Consider the following 19,069-nt stretch of genomic DNA (forward strand, 5'->3'; position numbering starts at 1 on the left):
ATAAAATATGATTAAGCACATGTACAGAGCACTCATATTACTGTATTATATTATTGTATTATGTATGATGATGTATTAGCTCGCATTTGTCTTTGTTGTTGTCATTGTGGTTGTGGCCCCAAGTTTATCTCAGCGTAAACCCAGTGGAGTGCATGAAGACGCCCCTCTGCAGCACCTCTGAATCTGCTGTTATTACCTCTAGCCCTCCTTGGCAGGTTGTGGAGGAGAGTGGACAGGGTTGGGACGTGTTTGGTGTGCGTGGCGATGGACCAGTGGGCTACCTGTACGCCCGCACCCCACTGGACTACGAGAACCAGACACACCGCAGGGGCTTCACCTTCATGGTCCAGGTCACTGACAAGGTTAGAACTGAGGGAACATCGGAACGTACACTCAGGGATCTTGATTTTGCACGTTGGACCTAAATGAACGCTTATTTATTGGAAAGATGTGTGTGTGTGTGTGTGTGTGTGTGTGTGTGTGTGTGTGTGTGTGTGTGTGTGTGTGTGTGTGTGTGTGTGTGTCTATTCTATGTCGCATATTCTTTGTAACTCACCTTATCATTTGGGGATCTTAGAGACATAATGTTCTATTTTTGTTTTAAAAAATGACAGAGAGGAATAGGAATCTTGCGCCCTTGCCCACACCTTGTCTTACCCATGAGAAATAGCCACATACGGCAGATTTCTCCCAAGATGCACGTCCCGAAAATGTCAAGGAGTCTGCTTCTGGGTCTGGCATGTTTACTTACTTTCTTCCGGTTACTATTTCTTCTAAAATCCCTCTCTGTCTTCACCCCCTCCCACAGGGCAAGGACGGCTGGGGGGACGCGAGCCACATGGACTGGGCGTGGGTGCGGGTGCAGGTGAGGGACGTGAACGACAACCCGCCCGTGTTCTCCCGGCAGCACGCCCACGTCACCCTCAGGGAAGACGCCCGCCCAGGCACACTCATCGCGGCCCTACCCGCCCACGACCCTGACATGGTGAGAGACAACTCTTACCTACACGCCCTCTGCTGCAGGGTACTGGCATAGGGTAGTTACACAGATACACAGACCACAAGGACATTATAATTTTCACTGGATAATCCGTTAATGTCTAGTAACATGAAGTCTAGAAGCAGTCTATACAACCTGCCAGTCAGCCATATTGCATAAACACAAACATATATTTTGAAGTGTAGTGTCCCGTTTGCGTTAGTCACTTTTTTTTTATTGTCCAGTAGTGCATGGATTGTCATTCATTATAGTGTTTACTTCGAATTCATACCAGGTTTCATTCAGAACTCACCAAATTTGTACTATAAAGATGTGTTCCCTACTTCACAGGTAAAATAGGAATATTAGAGACGGAATTACTATGGTGAAGGTATCAGTTAAAAGATTAATAAATACCTTCCCATATCCAGAGGTAGGTCTTGAAATCATGGGTTGAAAAATTAAACTTCTTATCTTCAAATTTATCAGTCGCACCAAAAATGTGGGAGAGGATAAAGGGTGAGAGACTGACTAGGAGAGTGTATGTGAGTGAGGTGGAGGGAGGGAGAGGGAAGGGGAGACCGAAGATGAGATGGAGAGATGGAGTAGAGAGGTATGAGAGAAAGGGGGGCGTAAGATGGGGGGAGGGCAGCAAAATGGCAAGAGACGGCGACATGGAGGCGATTTGTTTGTGGTCACCCGTTACGGGATTAAGGCGACTGGTTATAGATGGATAGATGGACAGATAGATAGATAGATGGATAGATAGATAGATAGTAATAAAACGAGTGGATTTTGATCTGAGGAAAGCATTGCGTGGCGAACAGTGAGATCATTTCATCTTTGTTTTTCTCCAAAACGTGGCGAGATCCAGGAGAGTTTAATATAACATGAAAGAGGTGGAGAAGAGAGGAAAAGATGAAGCAGTTGGAGAAGGAGAAAATGATGAGAGGTGGAGGAGGAGGATAAATGAAAGAGGCGAAGGAGGCGGAAGAATTTAAGAGATGGAGAAGAGGAAAATGGAGAAGGAAGAAAAAATGAATGAGGTGGTGAGGAGAGGAACAGATGAAAGAGTTGGAGGGGGAGGAAGAGATCTGGATGAGGAGGAGAAATGAAGGAGATGAAGAAGAGGGAGGGAAATGAGAGATGGAGGAGGAAAAAGATGGAGAGAAGAGAGGAGAAGATGAAAGAGTTGAAAAAAGACAAAAATATGAATAGGAGAGAATTGAGGGAAAGAAAAATACATTGCAACGATTTAATGGACAGAAAAAAGTATCACGAAAAACCAGGGGGGAAATTGGAAGTAAAGATTAGGGAGGAAAAATCAGGAGAAAGGAAAATGTATCAGGAAAGAGCGGGAAAAGGCGCCTGGGAAGAAGAGTAACGAGCCTAATGAGAGAATTATCCCCGGCTGTAGAAACTTAACTCAAAAAACCATCTCACGTCCTGGCCAGCGTCTCAGCCCACACGCCGGGTCCTGAGAGTGTGTTTTTTTCGTCCACACACGCACGCACGCACGCACGCACGTACACACACACACACACACACACACACACACACACACACACACACACACACACACACACACACACACACACACACACACACTCTCTCTCTCTCTCTCTCTCTCTCTCTCTCTCGTATGCTTTTCTTTTAGTAACCAACTTAATATTTTCCTCCTAATTTATGGTCGTTTCAAAATAAATTCATCCTTCTCTCAGCATCTTCTCACTACTTCATCTTTACCCTCCTGCTATCATCTTCTTTTCTACCTCCATTTTTTTTTTTAATCCCTGCGTCCCTGTTCATTTTAAACACACAGAAAGCACATTGACGCCTCTTACAAATTTCGTCTTTGATCTGTGAGTTTAACCTTTGATTAGTCTGCGTGAAAATCGAATCGCTTCCTTCCATCGTCACACACAATGTATATGCGTCGCTTTCTTATACAAAGTGGACCAGGCATTGATGACGTAAATTGCTATCATCCATCCATCCGTCCGTCCGTCCGTCCATCCATCCATCCATCCATCCGTCCATCCATCCATCCATCCATCCATCCATCCATCCATACACACATACATACACACATACATACATTGAAATAGACTGGATCACAACAACTATATCCACGTCGTTGGTAATTAATATTCACCTTATAAATTACTTCCTCCATCAGCTGTATTCTATGCGAGGTGTGTTGTGAGGCTTTATAATGTCCTGTGCCTCAAACACACCTGTGACGATGGGGAACAAGCAACTTAATTTAACCTGAAATATATAGGAAAATCAGCATGCATTATACAGAATTTATAAACGTCTCAAAACTCACCTCAGGGCATTGCTGCGAAGAATAGCCATCAACAGACAGTGTTTAAGTTACGAAGTTTCATCTTGTTCGTCAGGCACTGTTATTCCGGCAAATTCGTTTATCAATCACTACGCCAAGAATTGAGAAACAGAATACTCCCCTTGTTTCAGAGGCCATTATCTGGGACAAGAATTGTTCTGTCAGAGCTTAGTAGTTTTTCGTGTATTCTACAACTGCACTGAAACAGAGGGCACGGTTCCTTTTGGCTGTGGGTGTATGTGTTGGTGCTACAGACGACAACCGCCGTTCTTGTAAGGAGAGATGGCCATTCCAGGTGAGTGTTTACCTTCATCCCTGTCAAGGCCACCAGGTCACAGCACATACACTCACGAGGATGGTAAACGGAAGCACCCACTCTGACGAGGAGGGTTTCATCATCAAGGTGGGTTTGCAGAGATGAGAATGTGATGGCTTAGCGCTTCGAACCAGGATCTGCGTGTACTGGTGCAAGGAAAGGTGGTGGCTGTTTTTGGGAGACGTTCCAGAGACACTTAAGACGATACGAGGTTCCAAAACTCTCCTATTTTATCCAAGAAGGGCGATGAGGCTCCTCCACTGGTATCCTCCTTCCATTTATGTTTATCCATCCTTCTGCCCTAGTAATTTTTTTGTTCCTGATATTTACAGTTTTCCAACCTTTCTGTCGTTTCCCTTCCACTAGCCCCCCACCTCTTTGTATGCTATACATTATTTTTTTTTTATTCTTTGCTCGCTCATAGCCTTATTCTCGTATATATTTATTTTTTTACCTACTTAATCGCGTATTTGTTTGCTAATATGTCTAAGTTTGCCTTCCTTTTGATTTATTGTAAGATGGAGTACTAGAGGGAATTAATAATTTACTGGTGTGGAACAGTCAGTAAATTATTCATAAACAGATAGATTGATAAGTAGATAGAGTTAAAAAGAATGATAAAATGAAGGACTCTATAAGTAAAAATAAGAGGAAGAAAGAAGACGAAAATGAAGAAAACGAAGAAGAAAGAATACAAAGAAGAAAAAAACAGAAGAAGAAGAGGTAGAAGAAGGAGGAGGAGGAGCAGAAGGAGGAGGAAGAGGAGAAACAGGAGAAGGAGGAGGAGGAGAAGAAGAAGTAGAAGAAGAAGAAAACTCGCGGCCAGCCTCCCCACTACAACCATCTCCCAAGGTACAGAAAGAAAGTGGTTGGTGGACTGGGAGCCTCCAGGGAGCGAGGCGACACCGAACGTCTTTTAGCCACTTCCTCTGTTATGTATTTTATCTCCAGACACTTTTACGTGGCTGGGGAAAGAGAGTTGTCGAGCTGAAGGGGTTGGGTATAGCCTTACGTAACCCCAATATTACGACAGATCTCCCTTAAGTTACACAAAACCGTTTAGTCACAGTCTGATTTACTATTATTATTATTATTATTATTATTGTTACCAGAGGATTTTGTTCAACTTAGAAACGTTCCTCAATAGTTCCTCCCTACCAAAACGAATCTTAGGTACGAAAGGAAAATCGTCGTAAGTGTTGTTTCCTGCAAGAAGAACAAGGCAGGAAGAGTATAGAACCTTCCCGTATCTGTAGTTCTTCCTGTAAAAAATAAGTTACAAGAAGCCACCTGTAAATATTTTTGTGAATCCCCTCCCAAGTTAGGGGTGAGATACTCAAACGAACTTACGATCACCTCCCTGTCGTAGTTAAGATTTGTATTAACAGATAAGACAATGACAAGTGTGCAGAATGTTTCCAAGTCTCGAATGTATCTTAAGGAAAAAATAGTTACGAGAGGAAAAAATGTCGTAGGTTGTAATTTTCTGCAGGATAGACACGGAAAGGACCATTCAAAGTCTTGCCATGTCTCTCGTTCTTCCTGGAAAAAGACTTGAAAGTTACGGCAGCAAATCGACTGTAAATAATTCTGTTAGAGTAGGCCTATTCCACCTCAGGAGAGTTCATTATGCCGTATGGTAGGAGTTGATTTAAATAATGGATTCTTAGGAAGGTTGCAGGTTTGAAGGGAAAGGTAGACGTGTGTGGTAACAGGATGGAATGCACCGGCAGGATGGGCGTGGGGGCGTGGACTACCGTGTGGAGGGTGGGTGGGGTGCCATGATTGTGGACGGTGCGGGCGGTGTGCGGCTGCGGGCTGGGTTGGACCGTGATGTTGCGGGCGGGGGGCAGGGTGAGGCGCGGGTGATTGCCGTGGACCGGGGAACACCGCCCCTCTCAGCCACCGCCACCCTCAGGTATGCTTTCACAAACTACTCAAATAATAACACAGGAAAAACATATCTCCATAACTACTGTCATTTGAATTTGAATTTTGAATCTCCATAACTACCAATACTTTCATAGACTTTTAGTTTTCGCTTTCATTTTCACTATTATATTAGTTCTATTTGATGATGGGATGTTTGGTAACTGTATTTTTTAACATAAAGGTACAGTTTAAGCAAGGACTCTATGCGACGTATTTCAAGTGGCATTGGAGGTTTCGCAGCACAGTTTTCTTGGCCATTTATTATGCATATTACGCTCAGATATTATTTAAGTTTTTTATATATTTTAGGAGCAACATAATTTATCCAGGTAAAGTACGAGAAGATAAGCAGGTGTGACAGGTTAAATAACTCGCCGATAAAGTAGTACTACGAAATCTCCTGTGCTGCCTTAAGTGTGGGTTCGAAGCTCATGAAGTGTTATATCTGTAATTACGTACCTCAGCATCACCGTGACGGACATTAACGACTGCCCGCCCATCCTGCTGCCGCCCACCCTTCTACACGTCACTGAGGGAGCCCCGCCTACTCGCCTGGCCCTGCTGAAGCTGACGGACGCTGACGTGTGGGCGATGGGTCACGGCCCGCCCTTCACACTCTCGCTGCACCCAGACAACCCGCCGCACGTCCTCACCCTCGTCTCCCTCAAGTTCGACCCCCGTAAGTACCTTTCGTGTATCAGGGATGGAACTCACGAACATCTTTACTCTCGAATCTTTGTAGTAACGATTTTTTCCCCACGAGGACAGGAAAAGGAGACAACAGAGAGTTTCCATGTTTCTTGTTCTTCTTACTAGAGATAAATCATGGTTACTAGGAGAATATAATCATAAAATATGTTTGTTTTTAAACGTGAAGGATAAGTTAACGAGCAAAAAAATCTTCCACGTCCCTAGCCCTTCCTAGAGAGAGAGAGAGAGAGAGAGAGAGAGAGAATTTTGACTTACGCATGGAATCGATCTTAAATGTTTTCGAGAATCCCGGTTCAGAGTTCCAAGAATTATACCCACGTAGGGAAAAGTTGTATTTGGGGGAGAAGCATTTGGACCCTCTCTAGCCTTCATACCGAGTCTTTTGTTTCTTATCAGGACCTTCATAGCTCTGTCCACCTTTCATTCTTGAGCCAGTCGTAATTCCTGTCATAATATACTCTCTGTTTTTCATATAAGTTTTCTCTCGTCTGTTTGTGTTTACATGTACGAGTATTTGTCTGTCTGCCTGTGATTGTCTATATCTATCTGTCTGTTTATATCTGTCTGTCTGTCTATATCTATCTATCTGTCTATCTGTTGGTCTGTCTTTCTATCTATCTCTATATTACGTGACACTGCATCCTGTGAGGGGTAGCCACGCCGTTTCAGCTTCATGGAACTCCAGGAATTACTCTTTATAAAAATCACTCTTCATCGCCTTTGCCTACTTTTCCCGCCTTTTCTGTTTTCATTTCGTCCAGGTCTTGACAGCGGTCGGGGCGGGGCGGAGCTGTGGACGAGGGGGCCTGTTGACCGCGAGGAGCACCGCCAGCTGGAGGTGAGGGTGAGGGCGAGTGATGCTGAGGGTTTGGCCGCCACACACACGGTCACCATCATCGTTGACGACCTGAATGACAACCCCATGAAGCCCGCCACCAAGAGGGTCTATTTGTGGAAGACTCAGGTACAACGATATTATATATATATATATATATATATATATATATATATATATATATATATATATATATATATATATATTTTTAAACACTGACAGCCCAGATTTTCGTCCTATATTATACTTTTTTTTTTAACACTGACAATCCAAATTTTCGTCCAGTATTATATATTTTTTTTACACTGACGGCCCAAATTTTCGTTCTATTACAGCTTATTTCACATGGTTCAAAAGAAGACAGTGCTGTGGATGTAAGGTCTTTTTTTACAGAGCTCGAAAGAAGAAGGCAGTACTGTGGTTTTAATTCCTTTCTTTTTTTAACAGCAATTCTTCCTCATCAGCATCGTATTCTACTGTAGTGCTAATCTGTTACTATACCTCAGCGTTCAAACTAGAGAGACGGGAATTTTAGGACAAGTTACAGTAAAAAGAGTATTGTAGGTTAGCTAAAAATAGTCTAGAAAGGCTTAATAGGTATGACGCTGTCTCTTGTACGTATTTTATGCTTTCGCGTGGCCGTAGAAAGTGGGTTCATTTTTAGGCTACTCGTATGTTTTAAAGTTTAGTGAGGATGGCCCTGGATAACTGTTCCTTCTTTCCATTCAGATCAGAGGATTGTATTATTGCAGCTGGGGGTGCAAAAATGTAAACAAGTCCCAAATTTTTTACAGTAATTTTTCTAGCACCAGATGACGAGGAAACATGCCTGATCTTTCTGTATCGTTGCTGACTACACTTTATGAGATACAGGTGGACCCCATTTAGCAGGTACAGGTGTCCCTTAAATTACCATCAGAAATTTAAGTCTGCCACATACCCTCGTGAACACAGTTTTAATAATACAGCCGTGACAGCTTAGTTTTTCTTAAGTCTTCCTCTAAACTCTCACTGTGCAGGGAGGGGGGTCAGAGGCACCGCTGGGTCGTGTGTATGTGGATGACCCCGATGACTGGGACCTGGGGGACAAGACCTTCACCTGGGCCACCCCGCCACACCCTCTCTTCTCCCTCAACACACACACCGGCACCATCTTTGCAGCCACGCAGCTCAGGCAGGGCAGGTGAGCAAGGGTGGGAGGCAGTTGTGTATGTGCATGTGTGTGTGTGTGTGTGTGTGTGTGTGTGTGTGTGTGTGTGTGTGTGTGTGTGTGTGTGTGTGTGAGAGAGAAAACAAAAAATTATTCTTTACCCATTATAATAACGTAACCCTTCGTACCATAATCCTTTTTTAACTGCGAGTGTATTGGTTCGATATTAATTGCATCATGATCAGATTACTTGATAGATAAGCAAATTAAAACATATCTTGCAAGAATGTTACTAAGTCTGTTTACAAAAAAAGGAATATAACCAAAAAAGAAGAAAAAAACAACTAATGATAAATTCAGGTACGAGTCTTGTGATGATGAGCATCGGACGCAAATAGAAGTCACTGTAAAAGTTAGTGAAAAATCAGGGCTGTATTTGTGCTAAAAAGTATTACCTCATTCTGATATTTTACTTTTACGATGACGAAAATATTAAACACATTTAGTATATTGAGACATTTGGATATGGATTATGATGTGCTTTATAGGTACAGGTAATTATGATTATTTTTGATAACTTAATTTTTCAAGTTTTTTTTATCTCCAGAGTTTCATAATCTCTTTAAGGAAGAATCAAGGCCTCGCACATGTCCACAATGTTATATACTTTGACCTAGAGATGAGAATTCTAAGGAAGTTTTCTGATTATTATTTTTTTTTTGTCTTCTTCCTTGTTGGTGACAGTATGTGACCTAAACGCTTACCATGTTTTCCTTTTCTTTATTCTTTAAGTATCAGAAAAACATTAAATTTCAGTATTTTATTTTAGCCACTGCAAGACGATTATAGTCAGCTTATGAGTAACCAGAACCGAGATAAACAAACGCACTTACGGTCAATTCCTGTCGTAACTCAGGTATTGAAGGGCAGGAAGGAGAACGGGGCTGTTGAATATCCCTCTGTCTCCTGTTCTAACTTCATAAATAAATCTTAGTTACGAGGCGAAAATGACTGCAGGTTATAACCCTCTTTTTGCAGGAAGATCAGGGAAAGGTGTACAAAATCTTCCCTTGTCCAGATCTTTCTGTAAAAAGTATATCATAGTTACGACGGGAATTCGATTGTAAGTATGTCAGAGAATCCCAGTCCAGTTCACTAAGAGGGCTAAAAGAATGTTTGCATATGTCATCCTCTAAGAGCTATTTTTTACCTTTTATTTTCTTTGCCTGTCGATTAATCAAGCCTCGGAGTCCCCAGGGAGGGGGGACCATAAATGCCCCCACCATCTGCCCCTCTCCCGGTGACGACTCGAGGTGCCTGGAACCACTGTCTGACTCTCTTCTTCTTCATTTCTGCAACATTCGCGGCCTTTCATCTAACTTTCGCTCTGTTGAGCACCACCTCTCCTCCTCTAAACCTCACCTTCTTTTTCTGACGGAGACTCAGCTGTCTGAGGCAACCGACAGCAAACCCTTTTCTGTATCCTCCTACTTTCTCTATACTCATTTCAAAGCCAAAGGTGGCTGTTGTGTATACATACGCAACGACTTATCTTGCTCTCGTGTTCCTGAACTTGATTCTTCTGAATTCTCCACACTCTGGCTTCGGCTTTCCTGTCATTCTCTGACTAAATATATCTGTGCTGTTTACTTATCCCCTAATTCTACTGGCTATCAAAAATTCTTCGACTATCTTACTTCTACGATGGAACACATTCTGTCCATTTCTCCTTTCTCTGAAATCTCCATTCTTGGAGATTTCAATGTTCACCACCACCTTTGGCTCTCCTCTCCTTTCACGGATCCACCTGGTGAACAAGCCTACATCTTTTCTATCCTTAATGACCTAGAGCAGCTTGTACAGCACCCTACCCGTATCCTGACCGCCTTGGAGAGAGCTCCAACATACTTGACTTCTTCCTCACAACTAATCCTTCTGCTTACTCTGTTAATCTTTTCTCTCCGTTGGGCTCCTCCGATCACAACCTTATTACCTTATCTGTCCTATCACTCCGGTCGACACGGCCTGTGGACCCTCCAGAGAAACGTCATCCGTGGCATTTTGGAGCCGCGGACTGGGAGGCCCTCAGGCAGTACTTCTTTGATTTTCCTGGAATGATTATTGCTTCCATGGCCGTGAGCCATCTGAGTGTGCCTTGCGCATTACGGAGGTTATTCTCTCGGGCATGGAAGCATACATTCCTTTCTCATATCCTTTGACTAACGCAAGAAAGCCTTGGTTTAATCACGCTTGTTCTAATGCTGTCCGCAACAAGGAGAGGGCCTACAAAAGGTACCGGAGCCAACCCACCCCTGAATCACATCATCTTTACGTTTCTGCCCGGAATCGTGCTAAGTCTGTTCTTCGCTCTACTAAAAATAATTTCATCCATACTAAATGCTCTCAACTCTCCAACTCGAATTCTTCCCGCTCCTTCTGGCACCTTGCCAAAAATCTTTCTAACAACTTTACCTCATCATCCTTCCCTCCTCTTTTCTACTCTGATGGTTCTGTAGCTATTTCTTCTACTGATAAAGCAGATCTCTTCGCACAGACTTTCTCCTCCAATTCCACCTTAGACGATTCCGGTGCTGTTCCTCCATCACTTCTCCCCTCTGACTTCCTCATGGCTGACATTAAAATTTCTTCAGTTGATGTATTTTCTGCCATCACTGGCCTCAGTACTAACAGGGCATATGGGCCTGATGGGGTCCCTCCTGTTGTTCTCAAGAACTGTGCTTCTGTGCTTACACCCTGCCTAGGCAAACTCTTTCGCCTTTGTCTGTCAACTTGTACCTTTCCTTCTTGCTGGAAGTTTGCTCTCATTCAGCCAGTCCCAAAGAAGGGTGACCACTTCCAACCCTCCAACTATCGTCCAGTTGCTTTAACGTCCTGTATTTCAAAAGTTTTCGAGTCAATTCTTAATAGAAAAATTTTAAGACATCTTTCCTATCACAACCTTCTTTCCGATCGTCAGTATGGGTTCCATCGGGGACGCTCCACTGGCGATCTTCTCACCTACCTTTCAGACTCCTGGTCATCCTCCTTTCGGGACTTCGGCGAAAGCTTTGCCATTGCACTTGACATCTCAAAGGCTTTCGATCGAGTCTGGCATAAATCTTTAATTTCCAAACTGCCCTCCTACGGTTTCTATCCTTCTATCTGTGCCTTCATTGCTAGCTTCCTTTCTGGTCGTTCTATAGCCACTGTTGTAGACGGCCATCGTTCTTCTCCTGGATCTATCAGCAGTGGTGTTCCTCGGGGCTCTGTCCTGTCACCAACTCTCTTCCTTTTATTCATCAATGATCTTCTAAGCTGTACATCTAACCCTATCCACTCATACGCTGATGACTCCACCCTTCACCTTTCCATTCGGTTCCCGCAACGCCCATCTCAACAGTTACTTCAGGAAACAAGGGATGAGGCTATGGCACACCTAATGTCTGACTTGGCTCGTATCTCTGACTGGGGTAAAAATAATATGGTTGTCTTTAATGCATCTAAGACTCAGTTCTTACACCTATCGGCCCGACAAGGTCTTCCACAGGTATACCCATTAATGTTTAATAATATTCAGCTTAATCCTGCATCATCCTTGAACATGCTTGGGGTTTCATTTACTCGGGACTTATCTTGGAAAGATCATATTACATCTCTTGTAAAATCTGCTTCCAAAAGATTGGGTGTGCTAAGCCGACTCCGTTCTTTCTTTGCCCCTGCACAATTGTTGTCTCTATACAGGGGTTTTATCCGCCCCTGTGTGGAGTACAACTCTCATGTGTGGGGAGGCTCCCCACACACAGCTCTTCTCAATAGGGTGGAGTCAAAGGCTTTTCGTCTCATTAACTCTCCTCCTCTTACTGACTCCCTTCAACTTCTGTCTCTTCGCCGCACTGTTGCGTCTTTATCTCTTTTCTATCGCTGCTTTAATGGTCGCTGCTCCTCTGAGCTGTCTGCTTGCATTCCTCCACCTCTGCGACGTGCGCGTGGCACCCGTCTGGCAGCAGACTCTCATCCCTTTTCTGTCCAGCTCTCTAATGCAAGAGTTAACCGTTGCTCCCGGTCTTTCATTTGTGCAACGGGTCAGCTCTGGAACTGTCTCCCTCTATCTGTGTTTCCTGCTGCCTGTGATCTCCAGTCTTTCAAGCGCGGTGTGTCCAGGCATCTCGAAATGATCGGATCTTGAATTTGGCTCTCTATTGTATTTTGTTTTTCTCTTGGAGGGAACTGTTACTGCGGGCTCATGGCCTTTGATTCCTTCTTCCGCGCATTTAAAAAAAAAAAAAAAAAAAAAAAAAAAAAAAAAAAAAAAAAAACTTGTTTTTCTCCGCGACACAAGTTCTCGACAGCTGCATGGTGGGTCGACGTCGTCCTCTTCCCTGTTCCGTATTTTGTCACCTTCTTCCTTATTTATCCCCTTTCTGTTCCTTTTTCATTTACCTCTTTCCTTATGTATCAACGTTTATGTTCCTTATTTCTCCACCTCCCCGTTCCTTATATATGTCTCCCTTGTTCTAATTTATTCACTTATCTTTTTCTTTTACTCTTTCTTATTTATCTACTTCCTCATTCATTATCCACTTACGCCTTGTTCTTCAGTTTTATCTTTGACCTTTGCCCTCTCTCCCCGCTCAAGGTATGATCTGCAATTCCTCGTGAGTGACCGTGTGTGGGGCGGGGCTGGGGTCTCTGCCAATGTGACGGTGGTGGTACAGTTGTTAGCGCCCGAAGCCCTCCCTCACGCCGTCGCCCTCACCCTCACCCAGACCACACCAGGACACCTAACCAGGGGGTGGACGCCGGAGGTCAGTCAGAACACATTTTTAATTCTATTGTATTCTTGGTATGCTCTTCTAGTTAATCTCTCATTCTTTTAATCCCTCTATTTTTTCTTGGTATACTTTTCTAGTCAGTCTCTCATTCTTTTAATTCTTCTGTTTATTTTATTATTGGTATTCTCTTCTAGTCAGTCTCTCATTCCCCCCTTCCCTCCAGGGACGAGATGGAGGTATGGAATGGAGAGAGATATGAGAGAGGGAGGTGTAAGGTGGAGAGAGGGCAGACAAGTGGCAGAAGACAGGGCGACTTGGAGGCGATTTGTTTGTACCCAACTTTTACGAGATTAAGGCGTCTGGCAATAGATAGACAGACAGATTCTTGGTATATTCAGACGATTTTATTTGGCTTTTGTAATGGGAGAGAGCTTAATGTTTCCTTTATTTTCCTCAGTTCCCCCCTAAACTCAACAAAACCATCCACCAGCAGCAAGAGTACAATATAGAAAACGTCACCGGGTTACAAGATTAAAGATGTGTCTGTTTCTATCAAAGTCTTTCTATTGCCAGACTCAAACCACCAGAGTTCTTCCAGGGTGATTACGACAGAAAAGTTACGCCAGGTTTTGATGCTTTAGTCCCGTTTGTCCTAAGATTCCTGTTTTGAAATTAATTCTCGCTACCCTCAGACGAATTTACTCTGTTATGGAGGGATTTTTCTAACTGGAGGGGTTATATATGGCCTTCCTTAACCCCTTCGGTACGATAGGTGTCTCCTGAAGGGGTAGGGTTTGTTTTTTATGGTTCAAACTTGAGCTGTGTATGTCTAAACACTCCACCTCAAGGTTTTATGTAACTACTGTTGTATTATTTTATGACATGCAGTGGTTCATAATTTTATCATACTTTTAGTTCATTACTGCGTTTTATGTAACTAGCTTACGCTTCACATGAGGCACCGTAGAGTTGGATGATGAATGAACGAAATGATTATTGTATTATTTTATGCATTTGTTTATTATTTTGTCATACTTTTAGTTCATTACTGCGCCAGATAAATTATAATACCATGACTGATCTGTGGTAACGCGGACACCTCCTCTTCTACACACTCCTATGACATAAAAATCTTACGGGTGTGGCTCATTGACTCTTCATGGTATAAATGAATGCAGTGGTAAGTAAGGTGACAGTCAGTGTAAAATGACACCCCGTAAATGGTCTCTCCACAGTAGAAATAGACTTTCCTGCTCTGGAAGAAGGATTTTCAGGATATACGCTTCCCTAGCCTGGTCAAGTACTATACAGTAAAGTTTGGCTCTAAAGTGCATGTGACAAACAAAATATTGCATGATCATTGTTGATATGCGAGTATATCCGTGGTATGAACCGACAGAGTGTAAACGTAGCACATGTAAGCATATGAGAAGATATACTGCCAGCAACCACCTTAAACATCTGGAATTGTCAGCTGGTCTCACCTGTTTTCTGCACATCGTTTGTCTGGATATAAACCCAACTGTGGCAGACGTTGAAGATGATGTTGGTGGTATAATTTTTCACGTGACAGTAGCGTTCATTGCTTGCCTGTGATGTGTAAAGGGAAATAGAGCGTTTGTATCTTTCCTTCTGACCAGACTGGTGGAGGGGCGATGGGTGCGCTGCTGCAGGGGGTGTCTGAGGCGGTGGGCGAGAGGGGCAGTGAGGTACAGATAGTGAGTGTGTCTGAATCATGTCACCCTGCACGCACCACCACCCCACACTCGCCCACCACCACCACCACCACAACCACACCAGCACCGTCAAGCACTACCACCGTCACACCCCCGCCAGCTCCTTCCCCCACCCGCCCACCTGTGTCATCGGCGTGTGTGTGGGTGAGCGTGAGGGACAAGGGAGGAGTTTTCATGGACCCAGTGAAGCTACAGGGAGTACTGGCTCTACACACACACCAGGTAAGAGCCACATCCTTGAACACCTTAAGTACGCACGTCCCTCAAATCCTTCCCTAGCCCCTGTAAGAAGGATGAAGGACAACAGCAAGCAACATTATCCTGCAGTTCACCGGGTTTACATTCAGATGAGATAGGGTTTGCAACAACAGCTACTACATAAAGTCTCTCTAGGGCTGAATATACTTGTTTGTGGGTAAAAGGAAGTAAATAAAAAGTTTGTCATTGTGCTGGAGGGGTTTGGTTAATATTCAAATGTCTGATCTTCTGGTGAGTTGCATATTAGTCTGAGTAGTTTCCTGCCGTGTATGTTAGAGGTCTGGTGACAGTCCAAGTAACGTCTTCAGGAGCGGACATGTTTCTCCAGTGCAATAAAGTTTCCCATAAAGGACGGAAATTTCATGTTAAACTGTATACGAGAGATGAATTAAAACTCATAGGATGCTCATCGTTAGCACTTCAATCTCGATCCTGAATAATTTACAGTGTGTACTCTGCAGACAAACGTCGAGATGGCTCAAAATTAGGGTTGAAAGGCTGTAATGGCTGGGAATCTCGTCCATAATGCAGATAAATATTTTACGTACACAAGCGTCCAAGTGACTGAAAAGGCTAAAGCTGTGTTTGTGTTCGAGTACAAGAATAAATTTATTAAAAATATCAGCGCCATAAAAGGAATAAGGTGCATCAAGTGAATATATCATATTTTTCCTGACTGGCCGTAAATTAGACAAACCGTTCCCTAATGCCCAGTAGTCCTGCGTGATACGTATTTGTCACCACTTATGCACTAATACCAACCGTCCAAATACATGCTAGACCTGTTTCATTCAGGATTGGTGTAATGGTATGAACAGGGGTGATTATGTGACATGTTGGTGGGTCTTGCGGAGGATCAGTGAAGTCTGTTGGGCACTCAGATCCACATACTGTTCTCTGCCCTAGTCTAAGATCAAACTCATGTCCATCCAAACAGCAGACAACTTCTCTAATCACCTGACCACCACCCCTCCCGACTGTGAATGGTGCCGAGAACCGAGAATCACTTCAACTTTACTTTCGCATTTCTGTTTCTTTATCAGGCCACGTATTTGTTGACTCAAATACCGGGAGAAGTTTTGTGGCCTGAAATAGCGAGCAGAAATTCCCCGCGTGAAGTGTCCAGAGAAAATGTAAAGCTTTCGTTCAAATTCACGCGGATCAGCTGTTTAACTCCAGAACATTTTCAGCGACTACTTTTGGTGTTTTCGCCAAATACGCGCGAGTAACAGACATTTGCGATCCATTTCCACCATTGCTCTTCCAAATCAGTTTTCTCATTTCAGTTTTACACGAGGCACAGTATTTCACACCAGGCTTAATAATATAGGGGTACAGGTAAGTAGGTTGGTAGATTGATAGATAGATCGCCATCATTTCTAATCCTCTCTCTGAACTGGTTACCAACAAGTTAACCAGGAGAGATATTAATTTTTTTTCTTATATACCCCATTCCCTGATGCCTCACATATCCACTCTGCTGTACGCTATTCGGCAACTCCAGTCATTTCATCGAGTAATATTTATCTGTTTCCTGAATACCGATTTTCAGTGACACAAGAATGATCTGGAGAAAGTTAGATTTAAGAAGGACAGTAATATAAGGATCTGAGTAGCAAAAAAAAAAAAAAAAGAAAAAAAAAAAGAAAAAGAAAGAAAGACGTTCTCGTGGTGAGTGGGTCAATTAGGAAAACCATATTAGAAACGCAGAACACTTTTTTTTTCCTATAATATCTTCAGTGTTTCTAATCTAACTCCTCCTGGTTCTCCTGGCAACAGCTGGGGGCACGGACGGGTGTGTCTGTGAGCGTGGAGGCCCCTGGGTCCGTGTCCGTGATGCCACTGCAGGAGGATGGTGTCACAACCCACGCACACCCACACCGCCACCACGCCCCCTCTGCAAACTCACTGCCGGCCACATCACTACCGCTTCAGGCACGTACGCTAGCTGGGAAGGAGTAGAGTATAGAACGACTGATATGAATATTAAATGAATGAATGAATGAAGGACTTGCACTCTACCGGCGAGCTTATACACTCTTACCACGGACATAGGCCATTGATCATTCTACCAACCAGTTACTGATATAGATAGATAGATAGATGCATGCACACACGTACGTATACAGTAGTTGTGTGTGTGGAAGGATGGGTAAAATTCCTGTGCATGACATGAACCACCAGGTATTAATAGATAATGTGAAAGTGCTACGCCTGACGTGAGAAAGAGTTCAGCTCTGATGTAGCTTCTTGACAAAATATAGCATGTGGTGTGGGTGTGGCACTTCAACACTTAATCAGTATATCACAACTAATGCCCTCTCTGCTCAGTGGTATGGATGGCCGCTATTACAGCCGTCGAAGATATCTAATTGCCGTACACTATACTGTATATATATATTTGAAGAAAAATTTTTTAACATATATATATGAAAACACGACTGGTGGCACGAGAGCCCATGTTGCAATAGTGTAGTGGTGTTGGTATGTGTACTGAGCAGAGTGAAGGGGAGCGCGTGTGTAAAGGAATATCTTGTGACTCATGAGTGTGCACATGTAAAAGTATATCAAGACGGACAGGTACGTAGCATTCAAATAAACAGAGTAAAGGTAATGATACGAGACGCTGTAATGAAGGGAGGATTGAGACAGTGAGGACAGAGGGTAATTACACGTAACTAAGAAGAGCGAGGCTAACTGATGAAAAGAGGAGATGTACGGATAACAGTCAGTGAAAGATGTGTACCCTAGAGCGATAGCATGTTCAGATAATGTAGAAAAGACACGATACTGGGCAGAGGATTTGAGTCGGTGTGTGGTTTTACCTCCTCCGATAAAGTTGATGAACGAAGGTTATGTTTTTCCCCGTCTCTGTTTGTATTTAAAATGTATCAAAAGTTGTTATCGGATACTGAGGAAGTCTTGTGGACAGGTGGGCAGTGGGTCAAGGAAGAGTCGATTAGATTTTAAACTGCTTCAAGATCCGAACGAAGAAATAACAGAGCATAGTATTTGAGTCCGTACAAGTATTCGTCAGGTTATATTTAAAAAAAAAAAAAAAAAACAGTAAATCATAAATTTTATTGGAGTTGGCGGAGGTAAGCAATCTTGGAGTGTTTTCTAGTTTATGGTGTTTTTGAGATGGCAGTGATATGGTTGCGTTCGATAGTGAGGTGTTGGAGGTTTTACTTGAATGACACCTGACCAGCATTCTCGTAGCATATGAAATTTACTAGCACCTCTTCGTTGGCGATTTATTTTCCACATTACACTTAACTAATCTCCTGTTTCTCATATCTCTTTAATACCAGTGCAGTTTGAATCACTAAAATACAAGAGGATACGAAGGTAAAAATATGCAAATTTGTCCCCGAGGCATTAAAAAATAAAAAGACTGAGAATACAGTCCCATATGTCGTGTTCAGTTGACTTTGACAGTGGATGTCATTCCTCTAGACACACCATGATTTTATTTACGAAGGGAAAAAGAATGTGGCTACGAATAAACCCGAAAGACTGATAGATGGACGTGGCTGTGTGAGACTGTCCTGAGATGGCGTGTGGGTGCGTGTGGTGTCATCCTAGTAAGCGTACTGTATCATTATTTGTGGCTTAAATTCGTTTTGGTCTACAGTTTTTGCTCATATATTCATCTATATTCATTTCACTCAAACTTGGTCTAAAATTCCCACACTCCATCTTGAATGCCGTGTTGTAGCAATAGATTAGCGCTTAAAATAGATGCTAGCCAAGAAGAAGTGCTGTGGAAAGGATGTAAGGCTGTAGTGTTTTATTTCTGCCTCTGAGCTACGTGAAATAAGCTGCAAAAGGTCGAAAATATGGACCAAATTAAGGTAAAAGGCATAGTATCGTGTTGAAAGCCCATAATCTTTAGTTCTCGAGTTTATGAAGTATGCGTGCACAAGATTATAACACTGAATATCTTAACAGTGTTCGTTCCCCAAGCATGCACGTATAGTTCTATCCTGTATGCAAGAATTTTCATTTTATTGTATTTGCTAACTTGAAC

General features: G+C 43.0%; 1 protein-coding gene across 1 annotated transcript in view; it reads left to right on the forward strand.

Moving 5' to 3' along the window:
- The window catches only part of LOC145400982 (putative neural-cadherin 2), a 136,566-nt gene that overhangs the window by 106,909 nt on the left and 10,588 nt on the right, over positions 1 to 19,069 (forward strand). Inside the window, exons 9-17 of the mRNA XM_080273342.1 lie at positions 216 to 362; positions 809 to 985; positions 5,379 to 5,563; positions 6,042 to 6,256; positions 7,050 to 7,252; positions 8,143 to 8,306; positions 12,910 to 13,078; positions 14,686 to 15,003; positions 16,819 to 16,974. Of these exons, the coding sequence (XP_080129468.1) occupies positions 216 to 362; positions 809 to 985; positions 5,379 to 5,563; positions 6,042 to 6,256; positions 7,050 to 7,252; positions 8,143 to 8,306; positions 12,910 to 13,078; positions 14,686 to 15,003; positions 16,819 to 16,974 (1,734 nt within the window). The remainder of the gene's footprint in view (positions 1 to 215; positions 363 to 808; positions 986 to 5,378; positions 5,564 to 6,041; positions 6,257 to 7,049; positions 7,253 to 8,142; positions 8,307 to 12,909; positions 13,079 to 14,685; positions 15,004 to 16,818; positions 16,975 to 19,069) is intronic.

This window comes from Coenobita brevimanus, chromosome 54 (genome assembly GCF_032717465.1).
Source record: "Coenobita brevimanus isolate Jiangsu-jjx chromosome 54, ASM3271746v2, whole genome shotgun sequence".
Lineage (NCBI taxonomy): Eukaryota > Metazoa > Arthropoda > Malacostraca > Decapoda > Coenobitidae > Coenobita > Coenobita brevimanus.